The 22,067-nt window shown below is 45.4% G+C and overlaps 1 protein-coding gene across 1 annotated transcript in view; it reads right to left on the reverse strand.

Annotated features, from left to right (window-relative positions):
* stard8 (StAR related lipid transfer domain containing 8) overlaps window positions 1-22,067 on the reverse strand; it is an 87,705-nt gene that overhangs the window by 36,151 nt on the left and 29,487 nt on the right. Inside the window, exons 2-3 of the mRNA XM_078412496.1 lie at window positions 8,093-8,164; window positions 4,669-4,750 (exon numbers count right to left, since the gene is read on the reverse strand). Of these exons, the coding sequence (XP_078268622.1) occupies window positions 4,669-4,750; window positions 8,093-8,164 (154 nt within the window). The remainder of the gene's footprint in view (window positions 1-4,668; window positions 4,751-8,092; window positions 8,165-22,067) is intronic.

Consider the following 22,067-nt stretch of genomic DNA (forward strand, 5'->3'; position numbering starts at 1 on the left):
AAAAAGCTTTGCTTAAAATCTGGTCTCCTGGCATAAAGTTATACAGATTTACACAGTATTACTAAAAAACGCAAACCATCCAGTCGAAAATGGTGACATAGTCAATGAGACACGGAAATAAAATCCACAGATGCTCTGTCTGCTATAATAGAAGGCAAAGCAAAGCATCTGAAACAAAACACGGTAAATAGTCAGCAAGTCTGGCAGCAATTCTCTTTGGAGGGTGGCACAGTGGCAGAGTTACTGCCTTACAGCGCCAGAGAACCGGCTAAGGGTGCTGTCTGTACAGAGTTTGCTCAATCTCCCCATGGCCATGGGGGTTTTTCTCCAGGTGCTCCTGTTTCCTCCCACATTCCAAAGACCTACGGGGGTTGTAGATGAATTGTCTTTGATAAATTGCCCTTAGTGTGTAGGATGGAACAATTGTATGGGTGATTGCTGGCCAGCATGGACTCGGTAGGCCAAAGGGCCTGTTTCCACGCTGTATCTCTAAACTAAACTACATTGTGAGACAAGAGACGGAGCCAATATTTTGGATCAATGACCACTCATCAGACATACTGGAATGTGTGTCTGTATACAATGATCTTTATCATTAAGCACTTAAGCAAACATGTTTTTGTTAAAAGTCTGGGCATTAATCATGCGGCACGGTGGCGCAGCGGTAGACCTGCTGCCACACAACATCAGTGATCCAGGTTCGATCCTGACTATGGGTGCAGTCCGCATGGAGTTCGCATGTTCTCCCCGTGACCTGCGTGGGTTTGCTCTGGGTGCTCCGGGTTCCTCCCACACTCCAAAGACATACAGGTTTGTAGGCGGATTGGCTTCGGTAAAAATGTAAATTGTCCCTGGTGTGTGAGGGATAGTGTTAACCTGCGGGGATCGCTGGTCGGCGCAGACTCAGTGGGCCGAAGAGCCTGTTTCCCCACTGTATCTCTAAACTAAAGCTATACTAAATATATCTAGGAAGGGGCAAAGAGAGAAAGGATCAGGAATCACAAGCAACACAGTCTGACTTTCACTGCATTAAGTTATTGAGATAACTCAGTTACTGCTTTCCTTACAGTGTGCCCCTCAAGCTAGTAGTCAATTCATTATTCTGTCCCATTCTGACTACAATGACACCAAACACCATTTGATTCCGGCTTCAGTCAGGCATCTGAGGTTTTGACTGGAAGCAAGCAGATGTTTTGTGAATGCATGAAAATCAGGATCCCATGAGGTCATTTTATGATGCAAATGTTTTAACGCGGTGGAACAGAAGCCCCTCTCATTTGGCGAGTTGTAACCTCACAGAATTGGTTCCAGGTACTGACTCACCAGCTCAGTGTGAATATTTGGCACAAGACGCATTCCAAAAATATTTACTGCCAGTCATAGTCATGCGGCAATGATTTCCTTCCACTGCCAAAGACTGACCACACGGCAGAGGTCATTGACACCAGGAAATTAACTCATTTGAGGCCCCATCACCAACAAACACTTGCTAACTTGGATAGACACAAAATGCTGGAGTAACTCAGCGGGTCAGGCAGCATCTCTGTAGAAAAGGAATCGGGGACGTTTCGGGTCAAGACCCTTCATCAGACTTGGTCCCAATTCACAATTACTCCCCAGCAGAAATCACTAACATCACTAATTACTCATCTTCTCACATTCATTTCTGCACCCATGATCATTGTGGAACTACAGTTTCATATAGTAGATATATACATCTACTATATCTGTAGATATAGATTTATATCTACAGGGACATACACATGTAATTTTGGATGTACAATGTGTTCATTGCAGAACCGCAGACACCTCAGGTTCACCAACAAGTGGCAGATGTGCTTCGGCAAGCAGAGAGATAAAGGAAAGAGCTTTGTGTGGGGATGCAGCAACAATGGCCCATGTGCAAAACAATTTAGCAACAGCACTAGGAATGGTCGGGGCTCTCAAACACCCCCACACAAAGCAACTTAGAACAGAATATTAAGATAGACACAAAGAGTGTTGGAGTAACTCAGCGGTTCAGACAGCAACACTGGAGAAAATGGACAGGTGATGTTTCGGTTCAGGACCCTTCTTCAGATTCAAGAGTTTGAAGAAGGGTCCCGACCTGAAATGCCACCGACCCATTTTCTCCAGAGATGCTGCCTGACCCGCTGAGTTACACCAGCATTTAGTGTCAATCTCTGGTGTAAACCAGCATGTGCAGTTCATTTTTATTACATCCTATTGAAACAAAATGGTGATCTTTCCAAAACATACACAAGGAGTTAGTCACGCCTTCCAGGAGTATCTTTGGATCAGTGTATCTGATAATGAATCATTTCTTCTCGCACTCAGTTACGTGCTTACTAATGATGCCAAAAGTACATCATCACGTCTCATCTTTACGTCAGTCGAATGCTACATTTTACCCACTGAAGGTCTCACCTAGAATCTAACTGCCTGGCACAAGCAGCTCGCCACACTTTGATGGAAATCAGGGTAACTAAGGGTCATTGTCACTTCTTGCATACTCTTCGAATCAGAAGGCAAAACAAACAAAACAGTGACCTTCACTCTCCCTGAGAGGAGGAAGCTTTGCTGACACTGAGGAAGGAGGCCATGCGCAGCGGCAGAGATGAGGAAGTATGTGAGCAGCTGCATTTACTAATTCCTGATTATAGTTTGGACCATTTCCCTGGTGCCCACATTGTCTGTCAGCAACTTGTGACTTGAAACCAGCTCAGACTCACCACAATGGCGGAAAGTAACGAGTAAACTCCACCCTTCAATCTCCGCTCCAATGTCTCTACCTCTTTTTCTCTTCCACGTACATCAGAAGAGGAACAAAATGGCAACCACACCAACACACATGGTCTCCACAAGATCACCAATGGCTAAAGATTCCATTGGACCAACTCTTCAAAGAAGAACGTTGCAAGTGTGTGTGCAGAACATGGATGCAGGTGGAGTCCACCATTTTCGAACATTTAGCATTTAGGCATCTTTCGGCTTATTATATAGGGAAACATGAGAGCTATTTGTAGCAGAGGACACAGCAAGTGCCCCGAGGACAATTTATACATCAATCATAATTGCTCTGATATCAATGCCAATCACTATAGTTTCAGTTTAGTTTATTGACACACGAGTGAAAAGCTTTTGTTGCGTCCTATCCAGTCACTGACCCCAATCTACACAAGCAATTGGTGACTGAAGCAAAGTGACCCACTACGTCTGAGGGCAATTCTAATCCATCAAAGCCCGGGATCTATCGGAAGTGCCGCCTCAAGAAGGCAACTAATATCATCAAAGACCCACACCATCCCGGCCACACTCACTTCACACTGCTACCAGTGGGGAGATGGTACAGGAGTCTGAGGACCATTACCTCCAGGTTCAAGAACAGCTTCTTCCCACTAACCAGCAGGTTCTTCAATCACTTTGCACAACCCGAGCCCAACAACCTCTACCGTGCCAAACCACCATGGACTGTGCACTATTACGGTTGCTCTACATACTTTTTGCACTATCATGCTCTAGTTTACTTAGAATAACTGATCATTTATTGTATATTGTGTAAGAAGGAACTAGCAGATGCTAGTTTGCACCGAAGATAGATACTGTACAAAATGGTGGAGTAACTCAGCGGGACAGAGAGCATCTCTGGAGAGAAGGAATGGGTAATGTTTTGGGTGGAGACCCTTCTTCAGACCTGGAGGTCATGGTTCTTGGGCTCCTGTACCATCTTCTCATTGGTAGCAGTGAGAGGAGATCGTGGCCGGGGTGCTGTCGGTCTTTGATATTAGTCGCCTTCCTGAGGCGGTACTTCCTGTAGATCCTGGGCTTTGATGCATTAGAATCACCCACGGACATAGTGGGTATATTCCTTGTTGTTGTTGATTCTAATGTATCCGCAAAGCCACAGCATGCATCTTCCCCTTTGTTCTGTCTATTGTACTTGGGTTTGAACTGATTGATGTCCATGTATATTATAGACAATAGACAATAGACAATAGGTGCAGGAGTAGGCCATTCAGCCCTTCGAGCCAGCACCGCCATTCAATGATCACTCTCAATCAGTACCCCGTTCCTGCCTTCTCCCCATACCCCCTCACTCCGCTATCCTTAAGAGCTCTATCCAGCTCTCTCTTGAAAGCATCCAACGAACTGGCCTCCACTGCCTTCTGAGGCAGAGAATTCCACACCTTCACCACTCTCTGACTGAAAAAGTTCTTCCTCATCTCCGTTCTAAATGGCCTACCCCTTATTCTTAAACTGTGGCCCCTTGTTCTGGACTCCCCCAACATTGGGAACATGTTTCCTGCCTCTACTGTGTCCAATCCCCTAATTATCTGATATGCTTCAATAAGATCCCCCCTCATCCTTCTAAATTCCAGTGTATACAAGCCTAATTGCTCCAGCCTTTCAACATACGACAGTCCCGCCATTCCGGGAATTAACCTAGTGAACCTACGCTGCACGCCCTCAATTTTTGCTATTAGATGTGTTTGGAGAACATGCAAAACAAACCTTTCCACTGTACCCAGGTACATGCGAGAATAATAAACCTAAACCTGTTCCAGTTCATATCCAATGCAGATGACAAATAAACATTTCTGATTCTGATCTTGATCTTGGTCAACTGAGAAGCAGAGGGCACAATTTATAAAGGCTCGCAGCAGTTACCTGCACACAGATTTCAAAGAATCCTTGTCGAGAAAATCATGATCCTTCTTGACAGCGGTGATGTCAATGGGAAAATGGGAGTCTGAAAAATAAGGAATAAAATCATTCATCTATCTGCCTTGTCTGCCCGCTGTGCCTAGTTGCAGTGAACTAAATTTGCCAGCTTTTAGTTGAGTTGAGAGATACAGCGCGGAAACCGGCCCTTCCGCCCACCGAGTCTGTGCCAACCAGCAATCCCCGCGCACTGACACTATCCTACACATGCTAGCGACAATTTACAATTGACCAAGCCAATTAACCTACAAACCTGTATGTCTCTGGAGTGTGGGAGGAAATCGGAAATCCCGGAGAAAACCCGCATAGGTCACGGGGAGAACGTACAAACTCCATACAGACAAGTAGTCAGGATCAAACCCGGGTCTCTGGCGCTGCAAGGAGGTAACTCTACCATTGTACCACCCTTCCTTCTTGCTCTTTGCTGAAAATTATTCAATTATATTTTTCCTCAGGGTCATTCAAAAGTGAACTCGCTGAAGGATCCACAAACCAATTTTCCTTTCGCTGACTATATTCTGCCTGACCCGTCGACAGGGTCCAATGAATTGTACCATGTTGAGGTGCGGAAACACTGAGGTACAAATTCCAGGTCTTCCCTTACAAAGTGTTGACCATTATATACTTCTTAGCATCAACAAAGCTCAAAGTTTTCTAAACACACCCACTGTGCTCCATGGTCAAAATATTTTCATCTGTGATCAAAAAAAAGCTGTCCACCATACATTGGTGACAGATGTGGGATAAAGTGAGGGGAAGGACCTCTTATGGATGATAACGGGGCCCACAGAAGAGAAGAATGTGTGACAAAACTCCACTCTCTTCGACCATGTAGGTAACGATCCTATATTGAGAGATAACCGCGGTATTCAGACTTCAGAGATACAGCACGGAAACAGGCCCTTCAGCCCACCGAGTCTACACCGACCAGCGATCACCCCTTACTCTAACCTACACACTCGAGGGACAATTTTACAACTTCCTGAAGTCAATTAACCTACAACCTTGTACATCTTTGGAGTGTGGGAGGAAACCAGAGCACCTGGAGGAAACCCACGCGGTCACAGGAAGAATGTACAAATTCTGTACAGACAGCATTCGTGGTCAGGATCGAACCCAGGTCTCTAGCGCTGTAAGGCAGCAACACTAGTGCTGCGCCATCGTGCTGCCCAAAGTGCTGTCACTATTCTCACGGAGCTGGTGTTTCATTCTCATGGGGTCAGTTGGTTATAGAATGGTCATCAACATTCTGAGTGCAGCACGTAAAATAGAAAATGGTAACTACATTGGTGTCACGGAAATTATCTAAACAAGACCAGTCTTGTTTAACTCAGTACAGATTAAAGAGACTGTCTAGAGCAGTTAATGCCTCGACAGAAACAAATGGAGTGGGGGAACAGTACGAGCAGTGAGCAGCAGTCTCGGAACGGAACTACACACAATGAAGGTTGCTTTGTATGGGCAGTGAATAACATGGTCTGAGGGAAACCAAAGGGCAACGCGAGCTCAACATAACTTCAGTGCTTCCCCCCAACTGTGCAGGCAGCCCGGTTCAAACGGAGATTTAACAAGTACCACACTGGAAAGTCCAGACTGGGATTTTCTTTTCCCAGGGATGGAAGCAATTTTCCCAAAAGGGGGCGCCAACATGTGCTTTCATTGAGGGGCAAGCTGTTAGCCTGAGGGCGAGAGTAGAGTAGGAGAGAGGAAAACTGGCCAACGATCCGTTCCCAACATGCTTTACTTCCAGTAATTGTTCCCTGCCGACCCTCCCAGGGTCACATGAAGTTACTGTCAAGCCTTTATTGCACTTAAAATGTTTGCTTTAATCAAATATATAAAGTGCCCACATAAAGGATGTGTAAAGAATTTTAAAACAGGAAGCTCCATTATAATAGATAATAAATATTTAAAACAAAAGTACTTCTAGAAGTTAACCATTTGTTAAATCAAGTTTATTAGTTCTGAAAGTAGGGAGCAGGCACTAACTAGTGCCTTGTCAGGGATCTCGAAGCTGCAAGATATTAATGCTGGAAACTCAACATTACACATGAAGTAGTGAATTACCTTTTTTTGTTAAATGATTGGTACTAGCCTGTACCAGTTTAACTTCAACTCTACCTTTAGCTCTTAAAGAGCAGGTTAAAGAGTAGGGCGGCACGATAATACAGTGGCAGAGTTGCTGCCTTACAGAGCCAGAGACCCGGGTGCTGTCTATACGAAGTTTATACATTGTCCCCCTAACCTGCGTGGGTTTTCTCTGGGAGCTCTGGTTGCCTCCCATACTTCCAAAGACGTACAGAGGTCTGTAGGCTAATTGGTTTGGTAAAATTGGAAATGGTCCCCTCATGCGTTTAGGATAGTGTTAGAGTATGGGGATCGCTAGTCGGCACAGACACGGTGGGCCGAAGGGCCTGTTTTCGCTTTGTGGCTCTAAACTAAGCAGATGAACTCTGGCTGCAGATGATGTGATTCTTCAGAAGCCAATAAGAACTGCAAGGTTCACAAACTGTGGCTCCAGAGTATCTACTGATACTTTGGAAGCCCGGTCCAGGTACTGGGAGGTGAGTATTTAGATCTGCAACCCAGGTAGCAGAATGACCTTGAGAACACACCGCCCTCACTAACGACGACTGCAGAACTCAACAGGGCATGGCTGTAACACCAGATAAGCTTTTGGCCTATGGTGGATATTGAGGAGATACTACAGGTTGAAACAGGTCAATGTTATGCCCACACACAAAATGGACAGCACATTGGCTCAACTGTAGAGTTGCAGTCTTACAGCGCGAGATAACCGGGCTCGATCCTGACTACAGATACTGTCTGCACAGAATTTGTACGTTCTCCCTGTAACCACGAGGGTTTTCTCCGGGTGCTCTGGTTTCCCCCCCACATTCCAAACATGTACAGGTGTGTAGGTTAATAGGCCTCTGTAAATTCAACCTAGTGTGTAGGGAGTGGATAGGTAAATGGGATAATATGGATCTAGTGTGAACAGGTAATTGATGGTATGCCGGTTTCCATGATGTATCAATCGATCAATCAATGCCCGTCTCTAAGTGTCCTGGGGGAAGCTGTAATGAGCAATTTTGGACTGTTACAATCCCTGTGGCCTCACGGTTGTTATGTTACTTAAGAGATATCCCCTTGGGCAAGAAAGAGAAGGGCAACTGATGGAAGAGGAGGAGGCACAAAGACTGCTTCTGATTTCGGGGACACTACCAAACATCCTGGTGGTAACCAGGGTCGCCATTGTTCCCAGGTGGCACGTTTAAAATTAATTTCTCAGGGCTGCAGCTTCCCGTTTGTCCTCTCCCTTTCAAAACACAAATCAAACAAATAAATAAGGTCGAGCGGCCACACCCACCTTCATGGAGCTGTGCATACTGAGGAAATCCTGCTGCCCGCAGCCAATCACACGCATCCTTAGCCTCCTGCTCTGTAACAAAAAGAGTTAGTCAATTAACTCTTGCTCAGCCACACCGCTACGACATGCAAAGTTTTATTTTACACAGAAGTGAAGGTAGCTTATTGCACAGATTCAGATCAGTTGGCCTATCAGCTCCACATAAACTTCCTCTCACCTCCCTTTATCTATCCTGCAGAGTGGCACAGCGGTAGAGTTGCTGCCTTGCAGCGCCAGAGACCCGGGTTCGATCCTGACTATGGGTGCTGTCTGTACGGAGTGGAGGGGAAGATGCTGGAGGCAATTACAAAAGACGAAATTGCAGAGCATTTGGATAGCAGTAACAGGATCGTTCCGAGTCAGCATGGATTTACGAAGGGGAAATCATGCTTGACTAATCTTTGGGAAATTTTTGAGGATGTAACTAGGAAAATTGACAGGGGAGAGCCGGTGGATGTGGTGTACCTCGACTTTCAGAAAGCCTTCGACAAGGCCCCACATAGGAGATTAGGGGGCAAAATTAGAGCACATGGTATTGGGGGTAGGGTACTGACATGGATAGAAAATTGGCTGGCAGATAGAAAGCAAAGAGTGGGGATAAATGGGTCCCTTCAGAATGGCAGACAGTGACTAGTGGGGTACCGCAAGACTCGGTGATGGGACCGCAGCTATTCACAATATACATTAATGACTTGGATGAAGGGATTAAAAGTACCATTAGCAAATTTGCAGATGATACAACGCTGGGTGGTAGTGTGAACTGTGAGGAAGATGCTATGAGGTTGCAGGTTGTGTGAGTGGGCGGAAGCATGGCAGATGCAGTTTAATGTGGATAAGTGTGAGGTTATCCACTTTGGTGGTAAGAATAGGAACGCAGATTATCATCTGAATGGTGTCAAATTAGGAAAAGGGGACGTACAATGAGATCTGGGTGTCCTAGTGCATCAGTCACTGAAAGGAAGAATGCAGGTACAGCAGGCAGTGAAGAAAGCCAATGGAATGTTGGCCTTCATAACAAGTTGAGTATAGGAGCAAAGAGGTCCTTCTGCAGTTGTACAGGGCCCAAGTGAGACTATTAAGGGGTTGGACACGTTAGAGGCAGGAAACATGTTCCCAATGTTGGGGGAGTCCAGAACCAGGGGCCAGTTTACAAATAAGGGATAGGCCATTTAGAACAGAGATGAGGAAAAACTTTTTCAGTCAGAGAGTTGTAATTCTGTGGAATTCTCTGCCTCAGAAGGCAGTGGAGGCCAATTCTCTGAATGCATTCAAGAGAGAGCTAGATAGAGCTCTTAAGGATAGCGGAGTCAGGGAGTATGGGGAGAAGGCAGGAACGGGGTACTGATTGAGAATGATCAGCCATGATCACATTGAATGGCGGTGTGGGTCGAAGGGCCGAATGGCCTCCTCCTGCACCTATTGTCTATTGTACATTCTCCCTGTGAACGCATGGGTTCTCCTCGGGTGCACCGGTTTCCTTCCACATTCCAAAGATGTGCAGGTTTGTAGGTTAATTGGCCCTGGTGTGTAGGATTGAACTAGTGTACAGGCAACCATTGATCGGCATGGAATCGGTGGGCCGAAGGACCTGTTACAACACTGTATCTCTAAGCTAAACTAAAATCTTGTTTTTTTTTCTTTTTCCCCCTTCTCTTTAACTTCAATATTCCCTGCGCCATCTGATCTTTGTGGTCTTGCATACCTCAGCGTTATCACGCTTCCTCATCCCCTTAAAACCACCACAGTGTGCTTGCTTCTTTCCTGGGACATTAGCAGTTTCGAGCCTCGACTGTGTAGGAAGGAGCTGCTGATGCTGGTTTAAACCAAAGATAGACACAAAAAGCTGGGGTAACTCCGCGGGTCAGAAAGCCCGTCTGACGATCCTTTTCTCCAGAGGTACTGTCTGACCCGCTGAGTTACTCCAGCTTTTTGTGTCTGTCTTTAAAGCCTCTTCTGCTTCTCTCTAATGACTTCTCTAATGAAAGCTTCGGATATTTTCAAACCAAGCCTTCCTGATTTCTCCTTTGCAATGTGGTGTCTGGTTTTACTTTGGCCACAGCTTGCGCATTAGACAAAAGCTTTTCAATTTGCCTTTGCAGCTGGAGGAGAAAGTCAGTCCGACTATAGGGGGATTGCATTCTTTCCAACCACTATCACGTTGAACTCCCTCCACAGGATCCCAAAGGACTCTGAAGAGTCCGAGTAGATTGCTGTGGGTGTCGCTATTCTGAACGTACAAGATGATTGGACTTAAGAGAATGTAACCCCAGCACTATGAGAAGAGTGCAGTTGTGTGTAGGATTGAACTAGTGTACAGGCAGCCATTGATCGGCGTGGGGGGAGAGTGGCGTGCTAGTGTACAGGCAGCCATTGATCGGCGTGGGGGGAGAGTGGAGTGCTGGCACACGTTCTCCTCTTCTGTGCACCCTGCTAACATTCAGAAGATTATTTTCTTCAATTGCACAACAATTTAAACAATGTAAGGTTTAGAGGTATTAGAGTCTGCACAGTCGTGCAGACAGAGACCTACCATCAGAGCATTGACAATGCACAGAATTATCAGGCAACTGGATCATCCCACCACAACCAGAGAGCAGTGCTGACCTACTATCTACCGCCATGGTGACCCTCACACTCTCCTTGATCGGACTTTGCTGGCTTTACATTGCACTAAACGTTATTCCCTTTTGTACTGGCTGGATTGCAATCATGTATTGTCTTTCTGCTGACTGGATGGCACGCAACCATAGCTTTCCACTCTACCTTGGTACACGTGATAACAAACTAAACCTAACTAAATGAAAACTGAAAACTTGCATCCATCCCAGGTGGAGATACCACTGTCTAGCCGATAATTTACCACAAAAACCAACAGACAGACAGCGCTGTACGAGGTATTGTTTTACATTTTCCGAGCTTCTCTTACTCTTTTGAAGATGTTGGATGCAATTCCAAGGCACCGAGCCAACCTCCTGCATAAAGTTTAATGACAGGCAGCAGAATGCACAACCACTGAAGGGCAACCACAAGCCTTCACCCCCCCCCAGGATACACTGAATTGTCAATTACAATCGATTCTTTCTTCTCAGCCCACACTGATCACAGCACAGTGAAAACAAGGCGCGCGAGGTGTTACAGTACATGATAGACTAAGACGAAGAAGGGTCTCGACCCCAAACGTCACAATTCCTTTCCTCCAGAGATGCTGCCTGACCTGCCGAGTTACTCCAGCATGTTGTGTCTATATGCAGGACTAGGTCATCCTGCCCTTAAGAAATTACCAGCACACAGAAGGATTGATCAAAGATAAGCAAGAGACTTACCTGCAGTATTTCACTCCTGCAGTATTTGAACGTTTGTTTCAAAACAAGTTTATTTCCTAAATTTCCTCACCTAAATTGATGCCACATTCAGACACCACCAGGGTGCAGGGGGCAGTTCAATATCATGAAAATATACTAGCACGTATCCTTGAGTCCAAAACGATGGTCCCAGCTGTTTGCTTTGAATTTTCTTGCAGATGAACTCAAATGTTTGATTTGCAACATTGCCCGAATCCAACTTCTCCCCTTTGAGAACCATTCCCTCCAAGAACTCATTTAGGATTAAAAAGTCATATTAAACTCTGGTGGACTGATGCTCGTTCCACCAAGGGAGTGGTCTCATGTTTCAGAATACACTTTAATCATTTTCTGAAGTTAAGAATTATGTCGGTTTATTTTAAGTAGCCAGTAAATGACTCTCAATGAAAAAAAAAGGCAATTAGCCTACACACTCACTGTTAAAATCTAGACACAGGACGGTATGGTGGCGCAGCGGCAGAATTGCTGCCTGACAGCGCCAGGGACATGGCTTTGATCTTGACTAGGAGTACCGTCTGTACGGAGTTTGTACATACTCCCCGTGACATGCGTGGGTTTTCTCCGGGTGCACCGGTTTCCTCCCACACTCCAAAGACGTACAGGATTATAGGTTAATTGCCTTTAATAAAATTGTAAATTCTCCCTGGTGTGTAGGATAGTGCTAGTGTATGGGGTGATCGCTGATCGGTGCGTATGTGGTGGGCCAAAGGGACTCTTTCTGTGCTGTATCTCTAAAGTCTAATTTGCCCATAGGATGTACGGAATGGATGCAAATCTAAATAGCATAGAACCCGTGTGAACAGGTAATCGTTGGTCAGTGTGGACTCGGTGGGATGAAGGGCCTATTTCCGTGCTGTATCTCTAAAGTCTCAATTTCCTCTAATGTGTAGGGTAGCGTTAGGATACGGGGTGGTTGTTGGTCGGCAAGGATTTTAACCAAAGGTCCTGTATCTCTAAAGTCTAAAGTAATGTCTAAAGACCGGCTTATTTTAAGGAACTAGTAAATGAGTCTCTTGATGAAAAATAAGCAGTCAGTCTATACACACACTATTAAAATCAAGACTTTGATATAATTCCGATTTGGACTAAGTCCTTGGCTCTCTAATCATTCTGCATTATTAATTAACTGGAGTCTAGTACATGTCTCCCATGCCACGCCCCACACCAATAATTATTTCCTAGAGCTGAATATTTTTTTACTATTTCCACCCTGTAACTAACTAAAATATGCGGCAGGGTCAGATGGGTACGTGATGGTTGGGTTGGACATGGTGGGCCAAAAGACCTGTTTCGATGCCGCATGACTCAATGACTCACGAAATGGAGGAGTTCAGAAGTTGTCCAGCAATGTCTTCCAACCACAGGACATTCCTAAGGCGACAGGTAACCGGATACACAAAACGGAGAGAGCTCAAAATAGATCATTTTCCCCAATAGTTAAGCATTCATACCGCCGAGGACACAGTTAACACAAATAAATGGCATCAACTAGATGGCATTTTATGAAAGGAAACCTACATTTCTCTTGGCAAGGATTCAGTGGAAAGGGGATTCACTGCATTACATGTGGAATTTGGAAAAACATACAACTTACCTCACCCTGCCAAGAAAGCAGTCATTCATCCAATCACTCCCCCCTCTTCACTGCACAAGTACACTCAACTGTTGCCGGGCAAATAATAATGTAAAAGGTTACAATTCCCAATAAGTGACTAGAGATTAAGCCTCTACAAATGCATCTTGCTTCATCTTAGCAATAAAAAAGTGCAATATGTGCATTCACCATTGTTGTGCCAGACTTAACATGGACAAGAAGACGTTTGGCACAGAGTGTCTTGCCCCAAATAGGGGAATGGAGAACCAGAGGACATAGGTTTAAGGTGAGGGGGGGACATAGGATTTGTCTGCATTATCTCTTGCTAGATTGTGGGTGCATTTAGTCTCAGCTAAATATATCAACGCCTACCGTATTTTGTTGGCAGCCTCTGAAGTAAATACATGCTTTATTTCAATGTGGGATCTTGGTCCTTGGAGTCATTTCAGGACTTATTCACAAATATTGAATTTGTAAATTTGGGTCATATGTTAGTGAACAGTCTTCTAACCTGTAACACATAGTCGTTGCCTTTTTGATGTGGCCGGTGTGCACACTGAGCAGCAGGTCTGGGTCAACTTTCTCCATTAGGTTGTCCATAATTAGATCTATTGAGAGACTGAATGCACAGTCTGCAGCCACCCTCAATGAGATCCTTGCAGGAGCACAGTGGAGAGAATCCCCAAGGTGATCCAGGCACCAGAAGCAATCGTTCAACATTGCAACCAGTTGTGCAATTAAGATTCTTTCAGAGGCATGGACAAGTGTGGTGGCAGGTTTCGTGTGGTCTTCTTTATCACCAGACTTGCTCAACAGAGTGAATCATTGACGGACTGTATTAAAATAGGAGCACAACAACAGCTTAAATATTCACGCAGGATGCAATTCTACTTGGTTGCAAAATAACTTTTAAGCCAATAGAGTGGGTTGTGGAAGGAAGCATGGAGACCATACTGAATTGTCATGGAGTCAGAGTCAATCAGTGTGGAAACAGGCCCTTTGGCCCATCTTGCCCACACCGACCAATGTGCCCCATCTACATGTCCTACCTGCCTGCTTTTGGCCCTTATCCCTCTAAACCTGAGCTATCCATGTACCTGTCTAAAAGTTTCAATAGTAATTGCCTCAACTACCTCCTCTGGCAGCTCGTTCCGTTCACCCCTCACCTTAACCCTATGCCCCCCCCCCCCCCCTCACCTTAAACCTGTTGCAACAAGTGCAATCATCTTTGAGAGGGAGAGGCAAGGAGTAATTTGGATTTGAGTATAGGAGCAAGGAGGTCCTACTGCAGTTGTACAAGGCCCTGGTGAGACCTCACCTGGAGTATTGTGTGCAGTTTTGGTCTCCTAGTTTGAGGAAGGACATTCTTGCTATTGAGGGAGTGTTCACCAGATTAATTTTCCGAATGGCAGGACTGACATATGATGAAAGAATGGATCGACTGGGCTTCTATTCAACGGAATTTAGAGGGATGAGAGGGGATCTTACAGAAACATATAAAATTCGTAAGGGATTGGACAGGCTAGATGAAGGAAAAATGTTCCTGATGTTGTGGGGAGTCCAGACCTAGGGGTCACAGATTAAGAATAAGGGGGAGGCTATTTAGGATTGAGATGAGGAAAAACTTTTTCACCCAGAGAGTTGTGAATCTGTGGAATTCTCTGCCACAGGAGGCCAATTCACTAGATGTATTCAAGAGAGAGTTGGATATGGCTCTTAGGGCTAACAGGATCAAGGGATACAGGGAGAAAGCAGGAACGGGATATGGGGAGAAAGCAGGATGATCAGCCATGATCATATTGAATGGCAGTGCTGGCTCAAAAGGCTGAATGGCCTTCTCCTGCACTATTTTCTATGTTTCTATGGTTCTCCGTTTCAAACAACATCCAAACAATGAAGGCAGCCAGTGCACTTGAGCAGGGTCAGCCTTGAGATGGTTCGTCATTCGTGAACAATAGCCACCTAAATTCAAGATATTTCACTCACTGTTACAAAAACAGAAGCTGGAGCGATTTTCCTGCCTCCCTCGGTTTCAAGTCCCACATTTAAGAAACAGATGTCGTGGGAAAGGAAGCTGCCCTTGTTTATGTATGATAATAAAAGGATGCAAACTTTTATCAAAAGGATGGTTCAAGGCACTTCAGGACAACAGAACATTGGTGGCTACACGTGTGGTCTGTAAACACTAACTTTCCAAAACAGCAGGCTGCAGATTTTGGCCATAATACTCAAGTTGGCTTGCACTCTCCTCAGCTTTCTATCTTGAACTGCTTCAGTCTGATATTTTTTCCCAACAGACGGTATACTATGAAACTGCTTCTTCCAAAGTAGCCAGAACAAGGACAACATTCTCATTGGAAATATTTGCCAAATTCTTAAAATGAACATCAAACTGAATTGATTGAAAAATACAGCGTAGAAACAGGCCCTTCAGCCCATCGAGTCCACGCCAACCATCGATCACCCGTTCACACTAGTTCAGCGTTATCTAACTTTCTCATCCACTCCCTACACAATAGAGGTAGTTTACAGAGGCCAATTAACCTAGATTCCCGCATGTCTTTGGGACCAGGTCAGAAACTGAAGCAACTAGAGGAAACACAGAAACATAGACATAGAAACATAGAAAATAGGTGCAGAAGTAGACCATTCGGCCCTCCGAGCCAAATATGATCAAAGCTGATCATCCAAAATCAGTACCCCATTCTTGCTTTCTCCCCATATCCCCATATCCCCAGATCCCTATAGGGCGGCACGGTAGCGCAGCGGTAGAGTTGCTGCTTTACAGCGAATGCAGCGCCGGAGACTCAGGTTCGATCCTGACTTCGGGTGCTGCACTGTAAGGAGTTTGTACGTTCTCCCCGTGACCTGCGTGGGTTTTCTCCGAGATCTTCGGTTTCCTCCCACACTCCAAAGACGTACAGGTATGTAGGTTAATTGGCTGGGTAAATGTAAAAATTGTCCCTAGTGGGTGTAGGATAGTGTTAATGTGCGGGGATCGCTGGGCGGCACGGATTTGGAGGGCCGAAAAGGCCTGTTTCCGGCTGTATATATATGATGATATGATGATGATATGATTCTGTTAGCAAACCCACTAAGTCACAGGGAGAACGTGCAAACTCCACACAAACAGCACCCAAGGTCAGGATTGAATTCAGATCTCTCGCACTGAGGCAGTAGTTCCAACAGCTGCACCACGGAGTGGACCAAAATACTGCAGTTCTGTAAATACAGTAGCAATAATGCTTCACATGCATATTGGATTACAGATAGATGCTTCCAACACTAGGTTCTCAACAATGGAGGAATAAATAATAACCACAAACAGACATTCCTCATCTATACTCCTTTCTCCTTCTCTTATACATCTTTTATATATATATATACAGCATGGAAAGAGGCCCTTCAGCCCACACCAACCATCCATCACCCATTCACTACTATGTTCACACTCTAGTCCTATGTATTTTTCACTATGTCATCCACCCCTTGTATATCAGGAGGCAATTACACAGAGGCCAATTAACATACAAACTCGCACATCTTTGGCATGTGGCAGGAAACCAGAGCACCCAGAGGAAACCCACACAGTCAGAGGGAGAATGGGCAATCTCCACATAGACATAGCACCCAAGGTCAGGTGGGAGACCTTGTCTCTGGTGCTGTGCAGTTCTACCAGCAGTGCCACTAGAATGGCCCATTCTTATTCTGTTTGAATAATGATTAATATAATGTTAAGAAGTCCCAGCACTGTAGCAAAGGTAGTGAAAGACTTCTACTAAATCCATACAGCATATTCCTTGCAATGTCACCGATGCGTTGTTGTGCTTTTTTCCATGGGGAGGTGCTGGGAACATTGCTACATGCATGAAGAGGTCAGGGTCCAGTCAGAGAGATACGGCAATCTCTTGCAAGTTATCGTTGTGCTATACATTGGTAGCCCGAATAAGAGATGGAAGAAAGGCTAAGATCAAAACTGAGATTATGAAATTATTTTGTACATTAATAAGCATAGGTGCTCCTAAAAGCTTTGACAAGGACAGGATTCTCCCAAAACTGACCCTGATAGCTGCAGTGAACACTGAGGAACTTGGAAAAGCTGTACTTGGATTACAATTATCCAAATCTTAAAACACATCATACAACATGATATATAGAAGGGCCACGACCTGAAACGTCACCCATCCTTTTTTTCTCCAGAGATGCTGCCTGACCCGCTGAGTTACTTCAGCTCTTTGGTATACAACACAATAACTCTTTAGTTTAGTTTAGAGATACAGTGTGGGAACAGGCCCTTCGGCCCACCTAGACCGCGCCGACCAGCAATCCCCGCACACTAACACTAGAGACAATTTACAATTTTACCAAGCCAATTAGCCTACAAACCTGTGCATATTTGGAGTGTGGGAGGAAACAAGAGATTCCAGAGAAAACCCCTACAGAGAACGTATAAACTCCAAACAGACAGCACTCATAGTCAGGATTGAACCCGGATCTCTGGAGCTGTAAGGCAGCAACTCTAGCGCTGCGCCACCATGCTCTTGCCTGACAAAGATTCCACAAGAAAATATAAAAATACAAGGCAGTCTACCTCTTTCCATAGATTACGTGCAAATCATTATGCAATTTAGCCCATTCAGGTACTCTCCAGTGTTGCTTAATCAACACGATGTATGATCTACAAAGATCATCAGGCAAAGCTCCGTCATATTTACCTCCTTACATCCTCAGATCTTCTTTACTGAACCTGGCCTCCAAACAACATTCTCCTGGAGTCTCAACAGCTCAGGAGCCACTGAAGTCTGTAACAACTTTATCAGTCAACATCCAATCTAGTAATCAACTGTTGCTTTGAAGTTAAATATACTTAACCTTGTGAATTAAATGTAATGTGCCGTGTGCTAAGTCAGGAGGTCTAGTCTTGAGGGAGGATTCCATTCATTAATCTTCCATTTAGATCTCAAATGTGTCCAGACTAGGAAATATATCAGGATAGACACAAAATGCTGGAGTAACTCAGGCAGCATCTCTGGATAGAAGGAATGGGTGACGTTTCGGAATGAGACCCTTCTTCAGAATGACATTAGGGATTGCCAAATCCCTGTGGAGAAAACAAACATTTTACCAAGGACCAAGACGTTTCTCTATTGTGTTCGCTGCCTAAAAGTCCATCGCACCTCATTCATAGGCATTTGAAAAGGTTCTGCATGGTAGGCTGCTCTGGAAGGTTAGATCACATGGGAACCAAGGAGAGATAGCTAATTGGATAGAAAATTGGCTTCTTGGAAGGAAGCAGAGGGTGATGGTAGAAGGTTGTTTTCCAAACTGGAGGCCTGTGACTAGTGGTGTGCCTCAGGATTCAGTGGTGGGCCCATTGCTGTTTGTCATTTATATCAGTGATTTGGAGGAGAACGCACAGCGCATGATTACTAAGTTTTCAGGTGACACTAAAGTGGGTGGTATTGTAGATAGTGAAAATGGTTGTCAAAAATCACAGGAGTCGATCGGTTGAGCAAATGGGCTGAGGAATGGTTGATGGAGATTAATGCAGAGAAGTGCAAAGTGTTACATTTTAGGAAGTCTAACCAGGGCAAGAACTTCACAGTGAATGGCAGGGTTCTGGAGAGTGCTGAAGAGCAGAGGAATCTAGGAGTACAGGTACATAGTTCCTTGAAAGTGGCACCACAGGGAAATAGGGCAGTCAAGAAGGCTTTCAGCACATTGGCATTTAAAAGTCAGAGTATTGAGTATAGAAGTTGGGAGGTCATGTTGCAATTGTACAAGACATTGGTGAGGCCACATTTAGACTAGTGTTCAGTTTTGGTTACCCTGTTATAGGAAAGATGTTATTAAACAGGAATGAGTGCAGAGAAGATTTACAAGGATGTTGCCAGGACTCAAGGGCCTGAGCTCTAGGGAGAGGTTAGGCAGGTTGGGACTTCATTCCTTGGAGCACAGGAGGATGAAGAGCGATCTTATAGAGATGTACAAGATCATGAGGAATAGATCAGGTAAATGCACAGTCTTTTACCCAGAGTAGGTGAAACAACAACCAGAGTACATAGGTTTAAGGTGAGAGGGAAAGATTTAATAGGAACCGGAGGGTTTTCCCCTACAAAGAGTCGTAGGTAGATGGAACGAGCTGCCAGAGGAGGTAATTGAGGCAGGTACTATCACAACGTTTAAAAACATAGTTGGACAAGTACATGGATAGGATAGGTTTAGAGGGATATGGACCAAATTCAGGGAGGTGGGACTAGTGTAGATGGGGCATGCTGGTCGGTGTGGGCCAAAGTTAGGCCAAAGGGCCCGTTTCCACGCTGGAAGACTGTGACTCTGTACCAACGTTGATGCAAAGAGTCGCCTTGCTCCAGCACCACGTTGCAAGTCAAAAAAGGTCCAAAATCAATTACAATACTGAAAACGATGTTCTGCATTCTCTACCTCACCCTTTGCTCTACCTGTTGTACTCGAGTTTGACTTGATTGCATTTACGTATAGCATATCTGACCTGTTTGGATAGCTTGCAAAACCAAGCTTTTCACTGTATCTCAGCACACGTGAACATAATAAATCTAAACTGAAACATTAACCCAAGATCTTTGACCACAATACTGCCATAACTTCAGCATGAGTAAAAGACAATGGCCAGGAACTCTCCCTACATTGAAAACCTGTTATTATAATACATCACAGGGGCGAAGCCAAAACTCAAAGCCTCCACTGAGAACCACTTGGGAGCGTGGCCATGATGCTCAAGACTCTGAAAATTTCCATTAACTTTATACCTTTGCCCAGTTCCCTCATCAATAGGAGGAAGAGGGCAGGACAAGAATATTTCAGGGAAGGGGTCTATCTTATGTAGGAAGGAACAGCAGATGCTGGTTTCAATCAAAGGTCGACACAAAATGCTGGAGTAACTCAGCGGAACAGGCAGCATCTCTGGAGAGAAGGAATGGGTGACATTTTGGGTCGAGTCCCTTCTTCAGACTGATGTTCTTTCTTAATTGGTTCGATCTTAATTGCTTGGTTCCCTCACCCACTCCCCTCCCTTCCTCTTGCAGGTGCCAGCTGACCTTTCAGGAATGTCCAGCCTTTTCGGATGTCAGCATCTGCAGTATTTGGTTTGTTTGGAATGGTTTGAAGCAGACTAATACCAACCCATTTCCAACGTTCCATGTTTTTATTTCAGAGGCTGGGCATGGTGGCTTGTCAACGACAATTTTTGCAAACCACAGTCTAGATCCGGTGAGACTTAAGTCGGGGCTTACTATTTGCTGTCTAATAACCAGTATCTGGTCCTCGGAAGATGCGGAACCGACCCGCTCAAGCAGTCTAGCAGCTTGGCACAGATTATAGTTGCCCTTCTGTGCTTATATTTTGCCTGCCAAACATGCTTTGAAGAAATGCCCAAGTCATAATCCATTGAGAGAAAGTTATGATAGACAAACAAAAAGCTGGAGTAACTCAGCAGGTCAGGCAGCCTCTCTGGAGAAAAGGAATAGGTGACTTTTTGGGTCAAGACCCTTCTTCAGTCTGAGAGTCAGGGGAAAGGGAAACGACTGATATCGGCGGTGCTATTGAGAGATATAGAACAAATGAATGAAAGATGTACAAAAAAGCAACGATGGTAAAGGAAACAGTCCATTGTTGCCTGTGGGCCAGGTGATAATGGGTGATACAGACAATGAAACTCAACAGAACGATAGTGAAACTAGTACGACAAACAGGGTGGGTGAGGGACGGAGAGAGGAGATGCAAAGGTTATTTGAAGTTAGAGAAATCAACATTCATGCCGCTGGGTTGCAAAGCTGCCCAAGCATAATACCAGGACAGAAAGGTCAGTATGGGAATGGGGAGTTAAAGCATTTGAGAAAGTGATGTCTGCTTCGATACCCTCCCGAGATACCTGACCCAATGGAAAATGAATAGATCAAATCACAAAGAACTGCAGGTACTGTAATCTCAGAGCAAAACACAAAATGATGGATGAACTCAGCGAGTCAGGCAGCATCTGTGAAGGGGGTGGACAGGCGACAGGGCCAGGACACTTCTCCAGACTCGATGCTTCAGTGTGAAGAAGGGCCCCAATCTGAAACGTCACGATCCATTCCCCCCCCCCCCTCCCCCACCCATAGACGCTGCCTGACCCTCTGAATTACTCCAGTACTCCGTGTTCAGCTCAAATGATTGTTTCTCTCTCCTATCCCCACTCTTCCCCTTCCTCCCGCCTCTTTCTCACCCTCATCTCTCATCCCTCTCCCTTACCTTTCTTTCTCTCCCTCATCCCCAATCCTACCCCACCCCTCTCTCTTCCCCTTTCTCCCCTCTCTTACTCTCCCTCACCCCAAACCCCACCCCTCCCCTCTCTCTGCTCTCTCTGTCCCATATTCTCCCCCCCTCTTTCCCTCACCCCTAATCCCACATCTCCCCTCTCTTCTCCCTTTCTCCCTCCCCTCATTCTCCCCTCTCTCTCTCTCTCTTCCCTATTCTCCTCTTACTCTCCCTCACCCCTAACCCCACACCCCCTCCTTCCCCCCCCCCCTCCTCCCTCTTTCTCCCCATCCCTCTTCCCCTTTCTTCTCCTCTCTCTCTCTCCTATTCTCCTTCCTCTTTCTCTCCCTCTCTGCCAGCCGGTGTCTTGCTGACCTGTCGGGGCCACAGATGGACAGTACGGTTGGACGGCCACCTCTGATAGTCGGTGGGCACGCCTGCCCTAACCCCAACACAGGCATGGCAGGTTGGCGAGGCTGAGATATGCCTGCAACATGAACCCACAACACAGGCACTGCACCTGTCCGTCTGCATCCCGGCACAAGCTTGTACAATTGTACTTCTACACGTCCCTGCCGCACTGTGTGTGCATCAAACAAGAGGGAAAGATGGGGGGAGCAAGTGGATAATCTCCAGCCTGGAAGTGGCCGCACAAACTCAGCAGCAAACCACAGGCGGCTGGGATCAGCCCGAGTTAATCACAACC

The sequence above is a fragment of the Rhinoraja longicauda genome, chromosome 15, assembly GCF_053455715.1.
Source record: "Rhinoraja longicauda isolate Sanriku21f chromosome 15, sRhiLon1.1, whole genome shotgun sequence".
Taxonomy (NCBI): domain Eukaryota; kingdom Metazoa; phylum Chordata; class Chondrichthyes; order Rajiformes; family Arhynchobatidae; genus Rhinoraja; species Rhinoraja longicauda.